We start from the raw sequence: 23507 nt of genomic DNA, 5'->3' as shown, positions 1-23507 counted from the left end.
TCGAACCCTAGCTTGTGACCGGACACCCAGTTTATACAGCGGATGGCTCAAAGCAAGACCTGCCCGTCACGATCTGAACGTTTCTTTGAGGACAGTAAAACATGTCTGTATTCCATGACGTTGCACATTCTATAATAATAATAGGTGAAACATATAAGTGGCTCACACATTCGGGAAACAGTATAAGAACTTAGAACCTTAAGTTATTCCATATCATTCTATATACAGAAGACTGGTGGAGAATGGGAGGGGAGAATCCACATTAATCCTGTGGACCCTCAAATGACGAGGTGATCAAGCCTGACAGGCTCAGGTTAATTACTCTAATATACTGGAAGGAGATCTCTAACCCTGAACTGGATGCAAATATGCACAGGCATTCACAGGGGCACAAATCGCATCAATCACTTCCAACCTCGAGCTTCTTCTGGTGAGCAAGTGAAAGGATGAGATTAATTACTTTAATATCAACCTTAAACTGTCCCTGGCTCAACCCTAACCCTAAGCTTCACCACAATAAAGGTTCTTCTCCAAAGGACAGAACACAAAGTAAATCTCTTGTAAAACTGTTCCTTAGCACTGAACTGACTTGCTGAATTTCAGCCACTTCTCAAACAGTCTTTGATTTTGCACTGGTGTGCATATCTACACTAGTATATTTCTCTGCCAGAGGCAATTGAAAATGTTATATTCCAGTAAGACAGCACCTCTCCTTAGCCCGCGCATTGAAGGATGATGCACATTATTGTTAATGCTCCCTGCGCTGAAACGGTATTGAAATGGTTTGCATTAATATTGACAGGTTAATATTCCTACCTCGAGATGAACATCTGTAAACTGAAATACTCCACTGCTCTCAACACAAGACTGGACGCTGCAGTTACCAGAACAACCAGCAATGACAAAGAACAGATTTGGCACAACTGGCATATAGAAACACACAGATTGTACAGTGCACTGCCCTGATCAGTCTCAATGTTCTGCAGTTTAATATAGACAGAACGCTGTGGTAAACGAAGATGCCAGAATGTCTTTTAAAAGATGTACAGTCTGTTACTAGATAATTAGTTTCTTCAGTGAAATGGACAGAACAACCAAATCAGACAATTTAATTTATATTTCAAATTCAGCCATTGCCTAAAATAGATTAATACTGTAGCGACCCACAAACCAATCAATATTGCAGCTCTCCTGATTCATGGATGGGAATAAGCAAATACACTGCTTTTGCATAGCAAATACACATTCCAGGTTTTACTAGCAGCTTGATTAGCCACAGTGTTTAGGTAACAAGCTCAGGTGTGTCTTATTAAACTCAATAAATAATAAAACCGCTATGCAATGGAAGTCTTATTTTTAACCGCGTGATTCACGTTTTTTTTTTTTTTTTTTTTCTGACTGGAAATGAAAGGCATTTGAATTGTGCTTGTGGAAGTGCAATCCCACTCCAGTGTCTATGCACACCTCTCTATAGCAGTGATGGTAGCAAGATTCCTGCTCTGGACCATGACAGTCCTCAATGGAAAAACAGACAGCAGTGTGATTAGCCATCTACTGCCTTCCTGAGGAGAAGAACAGACTGCAGTTTAACACATTCAAAATGACGACCCACTCAGCTCTTCAAAACCTCCGTTTTCTTCAGCGTACCTCCCAAACAAAAATTAATTCCATTACCTTTTATTAATATTAAGTATGAGCTGGAGGAACTAATGAGGGAAAAAAATATTAGGTCAAAATCTAATTCAAGCTTACCTTTTCTTTTTTTTAAGGAAAAAGAAAACTCATTTAAAATGTTGAATATATTAATCACTGCATTGCATCAAAGTCCTGATGATCACCTGAATGCAATATTAAAATAAAACTCACAACCCAAGGGAAATTTTACCTTATTCTTAATTGTTTTGAGGCTCTGATAGGCTTTTAATCTAAGATTAATTTATGCAATTTTAAATAACTCTACTTATGATTAATAAGCCTGAAAATTAAAAGGAGTCTAAAGCAATTATAACAAGCGGCTGGTCATCACCTCATTAGGATGTGGAAGGGATACAGCTGTGGAGTGCAAGAGACGTTGATTTCAGGGTTCTTAAAGGGAAGACGAATGCAGCCCCAGAAAACTCAAAGGCAAGTGAGAAAGGGGTCAGTGTAATGAAGTCGGTTTTCGAGATTTGCATACAAATGATCAGATCCCAGTGGTGAGAATGTGTGTTTGTGTGTGTGTGTGTGTGTGTGTGTGTGTGTGTGTGTGTGCGTGTGAGAGACAGTTAGAGAGGATATTAAAAGAGAAAAGCTAACTAGATAGATATGTTCTGGGGCTGCCTTCTAAAATAATAAACATATGGAATCTGCATTTTAGACCTACATTCACCGTCCCCCACCGTTTCAACCTTGGACATAGAATCTTACTGCAAGGGAACCACTCCACAAGCAGTGACTGCACAGCAGGACCGTCGCAGTATCACACAGGCTAGAGAAAAGTAATACAAGTTTATAATAATGCACATCGACAAACCATGTGATGGGAACACAATAATACACCGCTTAGTGGTCCTGATACAGGGACATCGTGGGTACAGTATTTGCTCATATTGGATTTCTTCTAATGGCATTTTGCTAAATGCGTCTCTATTCAACGCTTGTGTGTCATAAACACCAGGTGGAATGGCATTCAATAAACAAGCAATGAAACCGTGCCCCACCAATGAACTCTAAAAAGTAGCCTGATTGAGGTGAGTTGTACACAATAGTGTCAAATCTGTTAAAGGTTTCCGTACACTAATGCTAAAATGACTGTTTCTTAATTGTTTTTAATTTGATCATTTCCCCAACATTTCGCTGTTAAAGTTAATTGCATTGGCCCCAATGCTTTCTGACAATGCAGCTAATATTGCAATATAAATACAAAAAATTAAGATTACATGTTAATAAAAAGTTTTTGTTCTGTTTGTTGAGACCTGTCATTTTATGTAATTACCAACCCATTTACATTTTTTATATAGACAAATAATGGAAAAACTGTAAAATTAAACAATGTTCTTGTGGCATTAGCTGAAATGAAGACGCGGATAATTTAAATGAAGATCATGCTTCGCATCGCTTCATACTCTAAAACTCGCCAGGGCATAATGTAAAGGAAAAGCACATCTCACGCAACAGCTTGTAAACATGAAGTAGAATGGATATGTGGCAATGTGGCTGTTAAACGGTTCATTCTCACTGTGGAACACCGGTACTGGACCTTAACAGAAGGAATACTAGCAAACAGCTGTGTATGAAGCCAATATATCCAAGTATCTGTACCATCCGGAAACCAAAAGCCAGCTCGGGTCACAGCTCAAATAAAGGGGCGTCGGTATATTTTGCATGAGAAGTTCCATGCTAATATGAAAATCGCCATCTGAAATGTTTACGAGATATTTACAGCTGAAGTACCATCTGCAGCGGGTTTACAAAACCATATACAGCAGGCTCCCCAAAAAGGGATGCTTAATTCTCAAGCACGAACCCCTACGTGAAGTCAGTATAAGGACAATGTTTCACCATGTACCTGACAACAAGAGCAATCTCTTGCAAACGTTTCATTCAGCTGATCAGGGTGATGTCTTGCACTGAAGCTACTTTTGCATGGCTGCTCAGTGAGGAAAATACTATTACATTTTGTCTGCAACCGGACAAACATTTGCAGCACAGGGGTTGCGTACAAATTCCCATATTCTTGCTCACTGTCATACGCCACCTGCTATTAGAAGCACAGATTATTCGACAGTCCCGCGGACGGAATTAAACAGTGCTGCCAGAATTCCAGCTTCTGGAGGAAAGACAGTATCTTAGAAATATTTAGTTTAAGTAATAGAGAGTAAAGCATGCTGCTTGAATGCAAAACGAGATTTCCATTCTTGTCGAGGCCAATTTAAACGCAGGGGCCCTTCATACACAATTAGTCACTCCCTGTGAATGCAGCATAAAAAGGGGCCTGGCTACCGCTGGAACCAAGTCTACCTACTGTGAAGCGCCGAAATATAAATTAACTAAAATCAGACTCTATGAAATATTTAGCCTCCCAGTATTCGCAGGGGTCTGCAATGTGTAAACAAGACATACATCGATTCCTTGCTGCCCAGGACTCAATCCCTAAAATGGTTCAGGCATCTGTTTGTGTGAAGTGTTGTTTACTCCGGCAGATCTGCCTTAATTGCAGTTGTTTATCTCCGGCGTCCCAGGGGCCCTAATCTCCCGATTACTAATACTTGACACTCATTTCACATCTACGGCTACTTTTAATCCTCAACAGGTTTAGGGGGGCTCTTAAAATTATTGAAACCATAGAGGCAGGAGACATGGCCTCTTTGTGAGAGGAACATTTTCTTATCTGCTACCAGCTGGGTCCAATCATCACTGGGGAAGGCTACAACAAAGGTGCTAAGAGGCTCTTTCACAATGACTGCGGCTCCACTGGGAATTCACAGGATAAAAAGGGAGCTTTGATGGAACAGCTCTGAACAAGCGCCACTCTGGAGGTCCAACTAAAGAAAGTAACTGTCATGATCAAATGCTGTCAATCAAAGCAGAATCTTCTGCTACAAAAAACAACATGTGCATCTGAAGCAGACATCTTCATATAACAAAAAATAAATAAATTAATAACTTAAAGAAAGCAGCGGCTCTACCTTATTGGTTTTCTGCCGTGTTTATCTCCTCAAATTCTTCTGCAAACCTAAGAGATTGCTACTTTTTATTTTAGATACAGTTTCTTTTTTTATAATTTGACACACGGTTTGCAGATTCCACACAGTGCTTCCTCTTTCCATTTGTCTGGTGAATCTGGGTCACCCGTTTAAAAAGCTGTGCTCCGAAGGAATTTAGAGAAGAGCCGATTGGAATAAACCCACCAGTGAAAGTTATTTAGAATCAGTCAGCCCGTCTTCTCCTGCTCACTATATATAACTGTGATTCAGTCCCATACCGGTGACTAATATCCTACACTAGAATTGAAGTAACCAATTTCTCCAGCACATATAGATTTATTTTTTCATATTGTTCCTAATTCCGAAAAACAGCACAAAGGGACAAAAAGTGATGTGTGTGATTTTCCCCACCTCACCATCACAGCGATGTACCAGCTGTTTTATACTGTATATAACCACATACAAATTATCCCTCAATAGCTGAACAAATAAATGAAAAAAATGTTGTTTTTTTTGTTTGTTGTTTTCATTGGCAGGTGTCAGATCCCTCAGGTCAAAGGTCAGAAGTCAAGCCCACCAGACAGCAATGTATTAACTAGCTGTGGGGCACTCAAGCAGTTGACAGTGAAATAACAATTCAAATAGATAACGTTTAAATCATAACAAGAGGCAACACTCCACTTCTCATGAAACTGCAAAAGAAACAAACTGTGACAAGGTTTAAAGTTGGTAATACAAAATAAAACAACAACGTTTCTATTTAAAGAAGTCACACCTTAATCAACCGGTATCTGAACGGATAAGTGTTGCTGCTTATTTAGGGTGCCACTCTCATTCACCTGTAGTGGAAAAATAATTGGGCTTTAGTGGCTGTTAATAGCAGGTGACCATTTCTTTTAGAGGATTGTAAATTCAGGTACATTCAGAATGCAGATGAGAGGCTGACTCTCAGTAAGCTTTCCTGGTTAATATAGTTCGAAATAAACCGTATCTATCGCAATGTTTGGGGGGGGGGGGGGGGGGGGGGGGGAAACACTGCTTTTCTCTTCAGTTTGTATTTATCAGGAGTACAAAACTGTCATAAAAGAGAGTTGTACAATCCAGTTGCTTTAAAAGACTGAGAAACAAAGCCGAAATAAACGACACGGAACAGAACTTTGAGTGTATTTGCTTCCTGGATTAGTGCACTCAATCCTTACCAAACACGGAATATTAAATATTAATTTGAGACTGTGACGTCACAGTGAGAAGAGTGATCCTGGGTAAATGAAACAGAGATTAGGTAGCAGGTATGAAACACTAATTGGCACTACAGTGTATACATGTTCTTGGTCTATATTAGAGCACTTCCTATCAATATCTAAAAGATTTCTCAATTAGGCATTAGCTGATATTTACTGCCATGCATTTCATAAGGAAAGAGACCCATTCAAATGTCATGAAGTGTAATTTATTTAATTAAAGCATCAGAAAATAGACCAGCAGTAAAAAAAAAAAAAAAGAGTTTAAAAAATAACGTAAAGAAATGAAAACATATAAAAAAAATGCCAGGACAGTAAGAACATCATCACCATTAACATAAAGACACAATCTCCGCGCCAGCTTGATTTTAGAATCTCTTTCCTTCTCTGTCACTGAACACGCAGAACAGACAATAACTATTAGTAAAGCACACTCCTCTGCAATATCCAGCTGTGCCTGCCACATTTACATACAGATAGAATGGGTATATGTTTTTAATATGTATGTGAAGAGAGCAGCTTCCACAGGAGCCAAACCCTGCACAACAATGAGGAATTGAATCAGCGTGAGGTAATCAAGTGGCCCAGATAAAGTATTAGCAGCACATTGATCTGAAACAGGGGGTGCTGGTTCTCCGTGACCCAATACTTTCTATGCATAGATTCTATTTAATGGAGGTTAGCCAGGGAAAGCTTCGGGGAAATGCATGGAAACTCCTGTGAAATTGATGATTCCGCTCACCGCAAACCGCATCTGCATCCTCCATCCACAGGGCAAAAGCGTCTGTGCAAAATGAATCATTAGTGCTGTTTGTCTGGCAACAAGTTAGCAGCTACACGTACCCAATATAAAGCACGAAATACAGAACCTGCCAGCGTGCAATCAAATTACTAGATAATCGTACTGTTGTCGTCATTATTATTATTATTATTATTATTATTATTATTATTATTATTATTATTATTATTATTATTATTATTCTCATCTCCTTCAGAAGACAAAATTATGCTCAATTCTATTTAATATTACTGATCTCGTCAATAGGTCTTTTTTCAGTCAAGTATCATGTCATATTATGTACACAGAGCGTGAATAAATAAATCTCATCAGGTATGTGGTTTCCTAGAGGGCCTATGCCATTTTCAATGCCAGGAATGGCTTATTGATGGTCGCGTTTGGACAGCTATTAGGTTTACACTAGACCCAAACCCATTAAATAACTCATGGAAAAGGAGTCGCTTGGGAAGTACTCGGCTCTTTTTATATCAGGTAACTCCTTCCTAGACACCCCTAGTGTTGATGCAGATACAAGCACTCAATAGAAGCATGGCTTCTTTACACCCTGTCATAAGCACTTACACCTCGGCTTTCAGTGACAGAAACGTCGCCGGCACACGCCGAACGCAACGGTACATTCCTTTTCTGCAGAACAGCAGCCGGGATAACAGCTTTTACCAGTTATTTCTCAGTTAAGGTAGGCTACTGCAACTGAAGGGAGTAACAGTTTATAATAACATCCTTTCAATGACCTTACTACTATTGGGAAGATTCATGCCTTCTTATAAAGTCAGAATGTTTCATAGTCATAACCCTGTATTGATCGTTTTTATTGTCAATAACACGAATATGGTTTATAACAACCTTATAACAATTGTGTATGCACTATTAACTATTTATAACATGCACTTACACCAGTGTTACCAAAATACCTCTATTTACTTGATATTGTTTGATACTGAAGCATCTTGCATACAACTGCATTACAGCGTTACATATTAGCATATAGCTGCATTGTGAAGACTTTTTATTCAAACATAGCTTGCTTACTGTAGACGAAGCAATGCCATCACCTCATAAAAGTGAACTGTAATTGTGTTTTGCCCCCTAATTCATGGACGGCTTTCAGAGCTTGATCACAGTCAGCAGGAAGAAACGGCACCAGGAGGAGTGAGGATAATCATTATTTACTAATTCTAGCAGTGTTCTGGGTTATTTCTAACAGCTGGTTCATTGTCAAATCAACAAGCTGCACTAAATAAATGACCTATTGGGTATGGTTTGCAAGCTCTCTCTCTTCTACTTGCTGCTCGGATAAAAACTGTAATTTATCATACAAAAAAAAGGCTACCTTGTAACCCTGGAGAGACTGAAAACCTGCGGATGCCGTACCTTCACATTTCACAATCCCCCTATACAATATAGGAGGCAGCCTTCAATAGCCCGAGTAGCATGATATTTAACAGTGCAGACAGTGCAAAGGGTAAGTGCTGTGTTGCAGCCGTGCCACCTCGAAGCCTGGTCAGCTCGGAACACAGATCTGGTTAGAACTTGGATGAGCAGGCTCCAAAAGAAAATAAACCCTCTTTAACAAACGTTTCGCCTCAGAGTCTTTTTTTATTGTCTGTAGTGTCGTATAAACTGCTGACCTCTTGCCGCACACCTTTTCACAATATCGCAAGGCCAATAGGTGTTTTCTGTTAGGCTGGTTAGTTAGAAGGACTAAAAAACAAGATGTGAGTGAAACTATTTGACAAACGTTTCAACAAAAAGGGTTTACCAGAGGTATAGCGAGGGCATGGAAAAAACCCAATGTGGGTGATGACTGGAAGAAACATTCAGGAACTCACCATGAGGTCTTCAGGAGCTGGTCTCTCCTTAGGCAGCTTCCTCATACTATAAAGATACAGACAAGCAGGGGAGATATACAGATATAAGCTCAAGAACTGTCTGCATTTCTAGCAAGTGTTTTTTTTTTTTTAAATACAGGTAAGAATATAAAATACCTGAAACTCTTTATTACTATTATTCTTTACAGAGATCACCTGTTGAGTTTGATACAAGCAATGCCCAGAACTACTCAGCTACACTAGTGACCAAGAAGCACAGTTAGAAACAATTAAATATTGCAAAGGACCATTTGCTCCCAGTATAAGCAAACATATCCACCTTTGGAATAATGCACCCATTAGCAACCAATTGAAGCTGTCTAAAGACTGGTTAGGTAACAGCCCTAATCTGCCATTCCAAAGTAGCTGGCACTCCCTGGGGATTGCAAAGCTATTACCTGCCATCATTTACATTTCAGACTGACATCTGTGCAAATATAACATTCAGAAACCTCTCCCCATACCTCCACCTTGCAAACTTTTACATGACATCCTAGTCAATTACAACTGAGGACCCACAGACTGAATTTCAATGTAACCTTTCTACCCTTCTTAAAAACACTGCAATGTGAAACTGCAGAACCTTTGCAAAATTATAATTGCAGAGGCATTGTCTAACAACATTACAAGGGTGATCAGTGATATTAAGGTTCTAACAGTGTACATAGTTTTTAGAGCCATTGTCCACTGTTTAATTATTTATGCTTAATAGCTATTGAAATGACCCTGGCTGCTGTAGCTACAATTTCAGTGCACTCTCGGGGGAGCACATTGTCAATTAATCATTTACAGGATTTAGGAGGTAGTTTTTAAAAAGGTTATGACGGCTTACAATACTCATGGAAACAACGGCTGCTATACCTGCCTGCGATCTCGCAGCACACTCCAGCCTGCTGATTGCTATTAGCTGTGCGCGACCTTATTGTGTAAATAAGATTGCTGGAATTTAAACAACAGTTTCCTAAGCTTTCCTTCCCCCATCTGCCCAAGGCCCCCAAGTCCCTCCCCGTCTCGGAAAGGACGCAGGGAGAGCCATGAGGTCTGCCAGAGTCACAGAGTTAATGGAATGTATCATTTACACGGAGGGCATGGCATGTTTGCAGACTGAGCTTACCACTGAGTGATGAAGTGTACAAACGGCTCTGAGAACTCCCCGACCGGAAGAACTGGAGGGTCCTGGGAATGGAGGGAGAAGAAAAAAAAAAAGACAATTTGTACTGGAGCACCGTCATGGAAAATGAACGAGAAAAAAAAATAAAAATGGGGTGTGGGATATATAAATATATGAAGGAGTAAATAACGGAGCACCAGAAAGAGAATGTCTAGCTTAGTTATAAATGGGAATGAGTGTGGAGAAGAGGGATGATTTGAGGCCAAGGAAACGGTGGTGTCAGACACATACACAATGAAGAAAATGTTGATGGGATATGGGATGTGAACAAGGACAATGATAGCCACAGGGAGGGAAAAGGGTAAATGAGAAATTGATGATTATTTAAATTACAGGCAAACTCTACTGTAATTAACAGTGGGAGAGTCTATATGAGGTAATGCAAGACTAATTATGTATCCAAAAAAAAAAAAAAAAGTGCCACAAAGACAAAAAAAAATTCTGGACTAGTGTAGCACTAGTAAAACAAAGCTGCTTCAGTGATTCTGTGAGAAGGAATAGGAATGCAGAGCAATGCACATGCAGAGGCAAGTGCTGGCCTCTGCACAGCGCTGCAGTGTGCAGCCTTGCTCAAGACACAACGCAGGCAGCTGTACACCTTTCAAATCAAGCACAACTGGTCTTGTGCAATCCACAGATCATGGGGCTGCTTACAAATAGCATGTAGCAACATTACCATGGAAGCATCAAGGCAATGATGCACTTAGATATCCCCATCTTGCCACTCATCCAAATACGTGGAGACACTCATGGTTGAATTCATGCAGCATTTGCCTACCAGTAAGTGTATTAAACCCTATGCATTTATCAGTTTATGAATATGACCCTCAGTATTCTGTGTCAGTTGGCTCTTTGGAGAATTAAAAACCAGTGTAGTTTTTCTAATGAATTTTAAATATATAAAGCAAAGAAAGTAGGAGGAATGTGTTTTTAGCTCCCTCTGAAAGGATTCACAAGATTGTACCCAATGCAATGAAATTAAAGCATATAGTACTTTAACAGTCATCTCATTAAATTTACAAGTGAAACTACTCAGAAAACCCGCAAAAAAAAAAAAAAAAAAAAAAAAAAGCAGCAAGAAAGCAAATGAGTGACTCCTCAATCCATTCTCATCGCTATTAAAAATACCTTTCGGCAGCTTTTTCTCCCTGACATTCCCTCTCAAAGTACCTTGCAAAGTATGATACATGCACCTATTTAAATTAACAAAGGAATGACTTATTTTAATCTCACTGTGCTTTGGAGTGCTTCGGCCGCTCGGATGAGCAATATATCATTACACACAACCCTTCAGTGCTGCAGGCTACAAACTCAGTGCACGCCGCTTTTGGAGGGAGCCAAACAATTTCCCCGGCACACAACTGTGTCGAATGCATGCATGTATTCATTATGGCAAGGGGAGGAGAAGGAGGGGGGGGGGGGGGGGGGGGGGGGGCTTTGATGTACTGAAAAAAAACAGAAGATGATAAATGCCCTTCGCCAATATGCAGAGCCCATCACTATCAATGGTGGCACACAGATACAATCACAGAGCCATCTCAATGTGATTAGTAAATATACATGTAATTGCCGAGGCCAATTATCAGAAAAATGAGATCTGTAATTACACAGGAGAGAATGAAGCAGTGCTCCTATTAGTGCTTTACTGTTTTCTATTCAACAACTGGAAGCTGCACAAACAAACGCAATTCAAATCAAGCAACTGGAGAGCAAACGATAGGAGGGGGAATGAACAAAGGTTAGGTTTTCTAAAACAGCAATTATTTTCTTTTCATATTTCTTTTGTGAAAGTCTTTCATATCCCGAACGGATGGATGCAGCCACATCTCTGCCAGGAGCCGAGGAGTATGAAGAGGAGGCAACGTTTCGGATAAAAGAGAAAGAGAAGAGGATAAAAGAGAAAACCATCCGCGCTTAAACCAGCTTTCTTAAGAGCCGCATATTTACATTAAAGTATTTATTCTAATATGTACCCCAAAGGACTCTTGCAAGACACGTGCTTTAATTTACAGAGGCGCACAGATGCATTTATTAGATTTCTGCAACAGCACTGTTTTGGTTTTTTTTTTAGCAGAGATACACCTGCAGGTTGCATTAGTGACATGCTAATGCAAGATGAATGCAAGATGAATGTTGAACCCCAATACACGTGTTGAAAGGAGGAGCGCATCTTCATGAAACAAGTATCTCTGAAGCAGGTGGCTTGACCAGTGCTGGGGAATGATGTCCGCAGCTCCTTCCTCATACTGTTGTTAGGAAGGGAGGACAGGGACTGTATGAGTTAACACATAGATATCTGAATGGGTAAGGGGAGCCAAAGGGGTCTTCTGCTTTAGGCAGCCATTCACAAATTATTCATGTCATAACCAGCCTGACTTTCCCAGTGCATTCCTTAATTACCCTTAAAATCAAATGGAACTAATTGCGGATTTGTGTTCTACCAACTACTGCTGTCTGCTTTTACTGCTGAAAAAAAACAAAAAACAAACCTGACATTATTTTTAATATACAATGTTTGGAACAAAATGTACAGAAAGTGTGTTTTAGCTCTATCCAGATGTGATGATATTCACATTGTGCCCTCATTATTAGGCAATATGGTCATGGATCCTATAGTCATTTCACTAGCACTTGCATTCTTTATAGTAGATGGAACACACACATAGCATGGCCCCTTAACTAGATACCCTGACTACAGCTTTATAAAAGGTGACTGCATTCTCTATACACTCCAGTCTTTTTACATCATCCCCAGCGCACTGCAAGCCCCTTGCTGTTAATATGTGTCTCTCTTCACAGCACTGAAGTTTTAATTTACTGCATTCCTATTAAGTACTTGGTCAGCTTAAATCTTAGTGGCAACCAAACTGCGCACAAGCAGCCAGGGTACAAAGAAGGGCAACGAAAAAAAAAAATAGTTTGAGTGATGCGTTTGTCTGGTGAGTAATGAACAGTTCAGGGAGGTCAACCCATTACAACTGAAACCGTTTAATTATTAATTACGCACAATCTAGCAGCGAAAGGACAAGTTCAGTATGTTTAACGTGTGGCAACTCCGACTGGACCCTCTCCTGGCATTCTGTTATTAGCGCGTGTCAGCAAGGTGCTCAGGCAGAAAGAAAAAGGCACCGCACTTGCATACGAAACTGTAAGCCGCTGCAAATTGCAGCCACTGCTTTGTTTAGCTAATGGTGGAACACACAGCTACTCTAATAATTGTGATACCGAACGTGTGACGGATCTTTTTGAGACTGCATTAGGCAGCTTTGTTGGTGCACTGCTGAAGCTCATGAAGCTGGAACACTACATAATAATATAAAGGCATTACTTTAACTTTGGAAATGCATGTATTATTTATTCAGGGAATACACAGCTGCTAAACTATGCAAGACCAGCAGGGGGGGCTGTTAAAGATTTCTACCAGTCTCTCTGACAGAGCAGTGCTACCTAAGCTTAATTGTGTTGCGCTTCCAAAGCTGTGATCAGAAAGCGTTTAGATTCTATTAAATCTCCCATTCCGCACTGGGCTTCAGAATCTCCCACACGGTCAGCCTGTGTTCAGTGTTACAGGGTAATCAATTACAACCTGTCAGCTCATTTATGTTTGAAAGGAAAAATAAAAAATATATGCCTTTATAAATAAACTGTGCAGACATTAAAACACATTGGTGAAATTTTGAATGAGGAATAGACTGCTTGTCAGTCTATATATGTGCCAACATAGCTGGTACTAATTATAACAGTAAACTACACAGCTACAAGTGTCTACATTGTAATTATAAACGTGACATTGCAATGACGAATGATGTAATTAAATAGTAAATACATGTGTATTCAATTACATTACAATGAATGCTACTGAAAGGGACGTGCTACAGCTCTTCTTTAACCCTCTCAATGTTTTACAATATCTGGAAGAATCACAATATTGGGATTTTTTTCTCTGCTGCTAAATCTAACTGGCTGTCGTTTTCTTTTACCATATTTGTTTTCTTCCTGGTTTCATACAAAGCATGTGATACTGTGACCTCTGAATTCCAGTGACACTTATGCATCCAAATACTGGTACTGAGTTAAAATTAAACAAATTAATATAAATGCCCACCTTTCTTTTTTAAATAAACACCAGATGATAACAATAAAAAAAGTTTATACTGTAACCACTTCAAAAAAGTTCAAAAAGAACAGGGACATTTGCACTTAGATAAGAGTGACCCACATTACACAGAAGGCTTTTGTTTCTAATGTGACCTTGCTCTGAAACAAGTCCAGAGTGAAAATGCCTTATTTAAACAGCAATGTGTACTTTGTGTCAGATCTAAATAGTCCTGCTCTTTAACGCTATCATAACCTGTGATTTTATTGAATTCCAATGCAGTCAAGTAAGAATGCCTACATGTTTTAGAGAGATCAAGAGAACTTTAAAAAGGAACCTCACGTCTCCTTGTTCCAAAGTGTCTGAACACACTACAGTCTATTTAATTTTGTTCTCAAGCAAAATCTACAGCCGGGAAGTGTCTGAAAATATATAATTTATCAGAAAGGTTGGGAAAGAAAATGTTATTCACTGCAAAGTAAATGACTGTGATTTTTTTTTTTTTTTTTATTGAAACAAAATGACAGCCGTGTTCGATGCTGCTGTTCTGGGGTCTCGATGGTCTCTTGTCAATTATAAGCTAAGGGAGCACAGTGGTGCTTCTGTCTATATCACCAAAATAGCTCAGGCACCGTAGTACAATAGTAGCAGTGGTGCCACCTCTTCAAACGAAAGAGGCTTTATAAAAATAATAAAAACAACAACTTTAAAATCAGTCACTGTATCTCCATTCTTGTTCGCCCCGAAAGCTTTCTTATTGCTTTTTCATAAAACACTGCTGCAAATAATCAAGCATGACCATTGACATCGTCTAGATTGGGTTTCAGCAGCCATTAAATGAGGCAGGCCTCGTGGGAAGCCTGCTGCTCAGGTTGGTCTAAAGGTAATTATTCAGCTCCTGCCGGCCAAAGTCTCTCCCTCATTCTTATATCCTGCCTGCACTGAACGCAAGAGAGGTCAGGATACAGTTCAATAGGAGCCACGTCAGGTGGCTTAAAGGTTGTAAACAAAAAACACAACAGAAAGTGGTAAAGATATTGTACTGTAAATCTGGTTTCGTTTTTTATGTGTTTGAGATGAGAAGATGGGGGTTAGCAGAACATCAGTGTGCATCAGCTGTTTAGGTTACAGGGAGGCAGACAAACAAGACGGGGTGAGGCGAGGAGTCTACGAATCACACGTACAAAACACAGGGCAAGGATTTCAGTGCACAGCGCCAGACTCCACTGCTGATTTCAGTGCACAGCGCCAGACTCCACTGCTGATTTCAGTGCACAGCGCCAGACTCCACTGCTGATTTCAGTGCACAGCGCCAGACTCCACTGCTGATTTCAGTGCACAGTGTCAGACCCCACTGCTGATTTCAGTGCACAGCGCCAGACTCCACTGCTGATTTCAGTGCACAGCGCCAGACTCCACTGCTGATTTCAGTGCACAGCGCCAGACTCCACTGCTGATTTCAGTGCACAGCGCCAGACTCCACTGCTGATTTCAGTGCACAGCACCAGACCCCACTGCTGATTTCAGTGCACGGCGACAGACCCCACTGCTGATCTCAACGCACAGCGCAAGACTCCACTGCTGATTTCAATGCACAGCGCCAGACTCCATTGCTGTCAATGTCAGCAATGTGCATATCAAGTACAGCTATCCGGAATTAGACAGATATGGAAAGACGTGTCCAAAGACAGGCGGGTTTTGTAATTATAGCAGCATGGAAAGTGTCTGAGTCTGCCACCCTCATATCACAGCTTTGCATGTCCAATCTATTCTAGGAGTGTGTATAGGGGCGGGTTTGTCAGACGCACGTCTTCATACAATCCTGTCTCGCTGCCACTCAGGTAGCGCTACCCCATCTGCAATACGATTCAGAATTCACAAGAGGGACTCGAACCCGTGCAGCTCATACCACTCACTGACTGATACATTTTAAAACAAAATGAGAAAAATTGAAGCTTAACTTACTCAACTCTTCAATCCATTCATAACTTTAAAGACAGCGCTCAAATCATAAAGATATTCAGCGATACGAAAAAAAAGTAAGATCTAAAATAAGACGCTTTTCTACGGGAAGTATTTGAAAATGTCCTCATGTAGAAGTAGGGCTGAATATTTGGCATACAGTAGAATAATAATTGTAACAGTATAAAGCTAGGATGAAACTACCGGGTTGCAGATACATTACTGTTCAAAGCAGTGTTGTTGCTATAATGTTAACACTGTTCAAATTATTTATTTTTTCCCTTCAGAAGATTTCCTTTGAATTTACTTCCAAATAGTGCCTGTTTATAGTTGGTCCAGTTATATACAGTAGTGTGCAAACGTATCAGAACACCTCAAGATTTGTCATTTATATCTTTTATATACCTTCTTGCATGAAAACCTCAGTGTGAGAATTTCAACTTGCAGTCAGTAATCTGGGATATAGAAACAATAGGCACTCGTGTGAAAACGTTAGACCACTTTCTGCTTTAAATAAGGCAAAACAACTTCTAAAAAGTCTTTTGCAATTTACCATTTGGGGCTATGTGTTCCTTTTCTCTTACTGTTTTTAATTAACTGCATGTGTGTCCTTCTAAAGATATTAATCACATTTTCCATTTCATATGCACAACAAATCAAAACAAGAGAAGCGATGGGGTGTTGTAATAAATGTACACAACATTGTATAATGCCGTTTTGTTTTTTTTGTTTTTTTACCAAATAACTATAATGCACATTACCACCCAATTACATCATGAAAACAATGCATTCACTGGCCCTCTCATTTCTATTTATGACATTTCCTTGGGAACCCAGTAGGTCTCTCTGTACTCCCCCCCCAGAACTGGGCTGAGCCTCGCAGGGCAGGTCTCCACTTTGTTCAAGGCCTGTCTCCATTCTGTTTAAATGGCTCAGGGCTGTGGAAGGCAACATGTTTCAAGCATGCCGGGTACTGTGCTTCATTAGGAAACAAAATATAAGCTTTCCACACCATTAGGAATGACTTTAGGAGAGAAAGCACATAAGACGAAAACTCACCTCATCAACAATGCACTGCAATAACTGAAGAGGCTTGAACGGCAGCAAGAGAGGTGGAAAAACAACAAGAACAGTATTAGCCTGTATGCAATATCTTTACAGTGGAGTGGAAAGAAAAATCATTAATGCAATAAAATGTAGCGAGATTAATCAAAAGCATCAAACTCTTAGAAAAACATTGGTGCTGCGGATGTTCCATTATTTCTAATGGTGCCTAATCTAATAGTGGCAGTTAAAGTCTTGTTTTTTTGTGTGAAATGCAATTTGCCAGGTTTAAAGTAACCCACCCAAGCGTGCAGAGGAAGCAGCCGGCAGGAACGCAGAAAGTGTTTTTTTCCCCCCCTCTCTCAAACTCATAAAGCTTACCATTAAAGATCCCTGGTTTTTCTGAATCTGAAAAAAAGGTAATATGTAATTAGCATGTCATAATCAAAATGACTCACTTGGACACATTATGATCACTGAGAGAAAATTATTGCATTGCTGGTGGCAATTTCTGGGCATGTGTTAACACCATTTACATAATGAAAATACACAAATGTTAATAGCTTGCTTCTCATTTATAGGCGAAAGTCAGCAGAATGCTAATTTTGCAGAATTCTTTACTACCCTCCAGGTTGTATAAAAACGGGGATATATATATATATATATATATATATATATATATATATATATATATATATATATCCATTTCAAAATGCTGTTTACTGACTCGGATATGAATAACACTGTCATATTTCTGTGTCGGAACTGCTAAGTTTGAAGCTACGCTCGCTGTGTTAAAAAACTACTCTCGTTTAAATTAAAATCCCATTAATTTAAATTTGGAATTAAATCATACTTAGGAATTAGCATATTGGACCCCTGCCAAACACTGCTTATGATCTTTTCTTTTACAGGAAATTTGTATTAATGGAGTGGCAATGACATATTCATGTGCTTCCAAAAAGAAAAAAAGGGAAAAAAAAAAAAAAAACACAATTAAGCTTGACACTTCTAACCAGAAAACAAAGTTAGAGAGAAGACTTCTCACTGTAATTTGTTTACGACTGGGCCATGTCTTATCACAAGTGTGCGAATGTGTTAAGTGCGCCACTAAACTGAACACGTTCAAATACACCAGTCATACTGTATAGTATGAACCCATCTAAAATATTAGCTTTGTTTTTTTATGATTGCTACACTTATTCTAGCAGCAACGAGTTGAGGCTATTTGAACCTATAAATAAAATCCCATTTCTATTGTGTATTGATCTTAAGAGATTCAGGGTCTCATTTCAGTGTAGATTTTAACTGGCATTAATTAACAGTACGTCTCAGACTGAAGTGAAGTCAGACAATGGTAATGATCAGTACAGTCCAATCACTGATTAGTGCTGGGCTATCTCTTTTACACGAGGCTCCCAGAGAGGCAGCAGCTGCACAGTCACTTGGTTTGACAATCAAACGTCACAAGACGCACACAATACAATGCATGGGACTGGAGCTTTAATGTTTGTTTTGTGACTGAGAGAGAATTCTCACGTCTGGTGTAGTACTTAGCATTACTTAGCCCCATATAGTGTTCTAATGCATGTGGGTTAGGGTGCATTAAGCCTTGTGTGAAATAACAGGATGAATGCAATTCAAAGGAAAAAAAAAGAAATGATCAGTACTGAATTTGAGTTTTTATTTTATTTTGTGGGTATATTTGCAAGCATTGACTAAATGTGCATTTGTCGCCCTGGTGCCCTATGCTATAGGTGTAGGGGTGTGTGTGTGTGTGTGTCTATATATATATATATATATATATATATATATTCAATTTACTGTACAAGCAAATGCATGTTTTCAGTTGCCTTTGAAAGTTTTTGTGAAGAGTCTTGGTTTTTTAAAATAACGTTTTCTCAATGTTTAGATTATATCCCTATCTTTAATAACACGCACATGCTTGTTTTCAGTGGGGTCAGGAGGCTTTTATTTTTTTTGCTTCTTGCTTTTATATAATCAAGTGTTCTCAATGCATCCCTTACTGTTGATTATTACCAGTCCGATAATATTCGATAGGGAAATTGGTTGATGATTGACAAGATAAAGACTTCTCGTCAAAACTTTGCTTGTTTGTTGGTTTCTGTATAGCATTTCTATAGTACTGTAACTAGATATTCTTTCACACTGTTGTTCTGGGGCTTGTGGAAAAGATGGAGAGGGATTCCTGGATTTACAGGTCAGTGGTCAGGATTAACCTGTGAGTCCGCAGTCTTGGTCAGGCAACAGCAGTAGTGTGTGAACAGGGGACTCAAAAGCAAAAACAAAGTATCTTTATAAAATAATTGTATAGCTATACAAAAAAAGGTCAGTTCTTAGCAATATTTAATTATATACCAAGTTTCAAAACAGATCATTTTAGGATCCTTGTTCGCTACAGGATGTGTGGCGAGGAAGTCTGTATTCAGGCTAAAAAAAATATACAACAGGCAAAACAAAACACACTGACAAATATAACTAGTGTTACAGCACATTAAGCCAGACATTTGGAAAGACGCCTGTGTTTAGATCCTCACAAACAAAACCAAAAAAAGTTTTAAAATAAATGAAATCACGTATGTCAATGCTATCATACTTTCCATAACAGAATGTGGAGTTTCACGGGTTTTAAAATATTATGTGTGCATCACCTGATCTTTTTATCTATGCAATACTACCTTGTTTTAATAAATTTCAATCAGATAATCTTAAGAGCATGATGGTGCAGAATAATGAATGGTCCTGCCCGATTCGCTTGGATTTCACAATCCAGCACTGTAGTAATTGATTCATGTTCTCAATTAAATAAAGCCCCGCTCTCTTATTTCTATAAATACCAAGAGACCCCCCTCGCTGATATATAATCTATTTTCTCCGAATCAGATCTATTGTCTGTGAGGCTGCACTCTGTTTTTCTATTTACTCATTAAGATAGATGCAACACAATCATGTTAGTAATTGTACATTTTCCAGGGTGAGAGAATCGGTGCTGATGATAATTAACTTACAACACTCAACGTATTCCGCTCTCAATTGCTTTTATTTTTTTTGTGAAGACGTTTTTTTTTTTTTTCTTTTAAACAGATTTCTTACATTATATGTACATAATAATTTTCCCAAGTAGCGGACTGATTCTAAAACGTGATCCAGTGATCCAGCATCAATAGTGTGGCTTGGTAACCCTTTACACACACTTATTACACAGTCTCACTCAATAGGTAACAAACAAATCCATAGCTTTAAATCACTCATATGAAATGTGGAAGTGCTCAAAAGACAATTCAATTTTCAGATTCTCTTCAAAACAAATGTGTTAAGCACACCAAACCGGTGTCCTAGATCTGTTAATTAATGAGATGACCTGCTTTATTAACGTAATTGGGACATTCATTTTCTTTGTACTTGATCTGAAGCATGGATGTGAAACTGGTGTACAATGTAAAAGTAATTTAAGACACAGATTTCTATTTCCAATAATATTAATAAACAAAATCACTCAAAAGATCACTAAAAAATACCCAACCGGTCTGAATGCAATTTCTAAAAGGCATTCTCAATGTATCAATAAATTATAGACTTCTCATCCACACGTTAGTCAAATCATTTAATTTACATTCTCGTTAGTGCTTCTAGCCAGAGCCAAGCAGAAAAACAATCTGAAATTATATGATATTAATTTTATATACTATGTATATATATGATATATATATAATATATATACACACACACACACACACACACACACACACACACACACAAGTAAATAGTGAAGCTGATTCAATAGCTTGATCTTGCATTTTTGTTAGCTTTACTGTCATTCTGTGTGGTGGTTTTAGTTCATTTTCTTTTTTTATAAAATAAAAATAAATAAATCTGCTATATTGTGATAGGGACGACTAAACAATGCTGACAGATTTGACACCAGTGGAATATATTGGGAAATTTGTAATTCTGTAATTGTGTCTAACCCACAGACCTGCAGGACCTGTAGACACTACTTGTCAATCAAGCCAAAAGCCATCTGCCATCAGAAAAGGGAGGACCAAGCAAACCCCCCCCCCCCATGTGTGTCCCGAGTGCCCGCAGTACCTAAGGGTTTATGCCCCACAGCTTTAACTAAAACTGACAATAACATTTTAAAGAGTGTGGAACTCTCATTTCCGAGCAAGTGTCTCTTTTTTACTTTTTAATCAATATCTTTGGTGAAAGTAGAAAAAAAGGACTTTTGACACCAAGGGCATTCCATTTCTGTCTCCATGGAGATATCTGAGAAAGTTAGAGAGAGAGAAAGAGAGAGAGAGACTTCCAAAGCTGTAAAAATGTAAAGATAAAATTTCACCGGCCTCTTACATCATTATCTAAAGCACACTCCGAAAAATAAAACGAATTCACCTATCCCGAACCCTAACTTGCAGCAGACACTGTGCCACTTTCATCTCTCTCTTAGTCGCCAGAATTATGACTTACCCTGAAGCCTTCGGCTGAGAGATTTATCTGTGACCCAGGTCACATCTTCCTCGATCGGTTGACAAATTTTATCTTTACATTTTTACAGCTTTGGAAGTCAGTCTCTCTCTCTCTCTCTCTCTCTCCGATGACAACCTTGTGTAACACAATTATTATTATTTTTTTTTAATTCTGGATGTTAACAGCGATAATTATTAGTAATGAACAATTAAATTCAGCAATTTCCAAAGAGAATAATTAGGCTGCAACAGAAATAATAACAATACAAACCCTTCTTTCAGAATAAATGATGTGGTGACAGATGTGAATGCAGTAGCTCGGTGATGATCTGTTTTCCAGTTAATGCATGATCTTTCCTGGGAGACCATGAGGGCTATCTTTTCCCAGTTCCCCATGTAACCAACTTTCCTCAAATGCACGGCCATAACATAACTGTCCCTTGAAGCAGCAAGCTGATAATGACTCTGGACTGTAAATGTCTGACAGATTTACTTGGTGCTTTTCCTTTGAGACAAACCACAATGTGCTTTTGATTATTTATTTTTTTAAATGTTCTCTTAATGCCATTTACCATTATAGGCCATTTAGGTAAAAAAAAAAAAAAAAACGATCATTTTAAAAAACAAAAATAATGCGTGTAAGAGAAAAATATAGACATCTATTGATACAGGCGTTTTTAAAACGTTATTTAAATGGGATTTACGCTGTAATGACCAGTGGAATCTTCTTTTTTTTTTTTTTTTTTTTAATAAAAAGATTTACATACATATTTATTTAAACATGTATCCCAAACAAATAGATGGTAATAATAATTTTCAAAAATATAAAAAGACAAAGCCAACAATTAATCACGTGGCAGTCCGCTGGCGGCTGTATAAACATCAGATCAAGTCTGGTGTCTTCAAGGATTTATAGAGCGAACCGTAAAGAAAACTCCATTAACTCCTGACAAAGAATGCAAATTAATCACAACATGGGGTGAAATGAAATTAAAGACTCTTTTCTAATCAATGACAAGGCAGGATGAAAATGCCTGCAACTTTCTTTCTTTCTTCCTTTCTTTTTTTTTTACTCTCTTCCGTTATTTGCTAGAATTCCAGCGGTGTATCTGTGCTACCAACCCGGACCCTGAATGGAAGGTGTGAGTACAGAGGCACCTATGGTGACTGCCCCCTCCACTGCCCGCCAGCCAAAGCTATCTGCTTACAAGTCTACAGATTCCAAAAACCCACTAATCATCCGAATCTCAGGTGCATCCAATTTGTTATTCGGACTCGCCCATGCCGGCAGAAAGCCTGCCGCAGACAGATGCACCAGGAACCTTAAATGACAGGTTTGGCCTCCGGAAGTACGATCACTACAGGAAAATCTAGTACAGCCTCCAGGTGAAATGTCTGGAGCTCCATATGGAGCGGGGAAAATTAACAACAAGATGAGAATCACTACGGCAGCGGGGAGTCTGAATTTCTTCTTAAAAATGAAATTTAAAAACGAAGAAAGAGAAGTAATAAATTAATGGGGTGTGAAAACATTCAAAGCTTTACAATACCAGGGGCACTATTTGCACAGAAAGTTTTTTTTTTCTTTTTTTTTTTACTTCAGGTCATTTTGGCATAATTTATTAACCAAAGCATGGCTTAAGTATGCTAGAGAACAGAACGTCTCTGTATATTATAAATATACATTCGTTTTCCATCCATCTGAATGCATTTGCTATACATTACCCTCTTACAAATATATGTACGAAAATAACCAACTGTCTTTTTTTTTTTTCACTTGTAACAAAAACACACTAAAAAAAGTCTGTAAATACATTTCTCTGTTCAATTTAATAGATGTTATTTTTTATAATTTGTATGTACAGTATAAAAATCGACAAGCACTCTTAATTCACAATCCTGAAGCCCGCAGAAGATTCATTACAATCGTCTAAATTATTTTGACTCTCCCAAATTACATAGAACCACTGATGTTGTTATTTTCAATATAATCACACTTCAGATTTCAAGTACTGCAACACACTTTCCTACCTCTGTAATTTACTTGTTCATTTTTAAATTACATTAACCCAACACCCAAAATCCAATAGGGACCAAACCAAGGAAAAAAAAAAACAACACTACGGGTTACCTATAACGAGTCAGTGAAGCCAT

The 23507-nt window shown here is 38.7% G+C and overlaps 1 protein-coding gene across 1 annotated transcript in view; it reads right to left on the bottom strand.

Moving 5' to 3' along the window:
- Window positions 1-23507, bottom strand: part of LOC121294693 (dual specificity mitogen-activated protein kinase kinase 5) — a 70819-nt gene that overhangs the window by 4789 nt on the left and 42523 nt on the right. Inside the window, exons 18-21 of the mRNA XM_041218692.1 lie at window positions 17248-17274; window positions 16882-16914; window positions 9708-9769; window positions 8555-8600 (exon numbers count right to left, since the gene is read on the bottom strand). Coding sequence (XP_041074626.1) covers window positions 8555-8600; window positions 9708-9769; window positions 16882-16914; window positions 17248-17274 — 168 coding nt within the window. The remainder of the gene's footprint in view (window positions 1-8554; window positions 8601-9707; window positions 9770-16881; window positions 16915-17247; window positions 17275-23507) is intronic.

Source organism: Polyodon spathula, chromosome 19 (assembly GCF_017654505.1).
Source record: "Polyodon spathula isolate WHYD16114869_AA chromosome 19, ASM1765450v1, whole genome shotgun sequence".
Lineage (NCBI taxonomy): Eukaryota > Metazoa > Chordata > Actinopteri > Acipenseriformes > Polyodontidae > Polyodon > Polyodon spathula.
The sequence above is the reverse complement of the archived record's forward strand: the minus strand, read 5'-3'. Positions and strand labels throughout refer to the sequence as shown.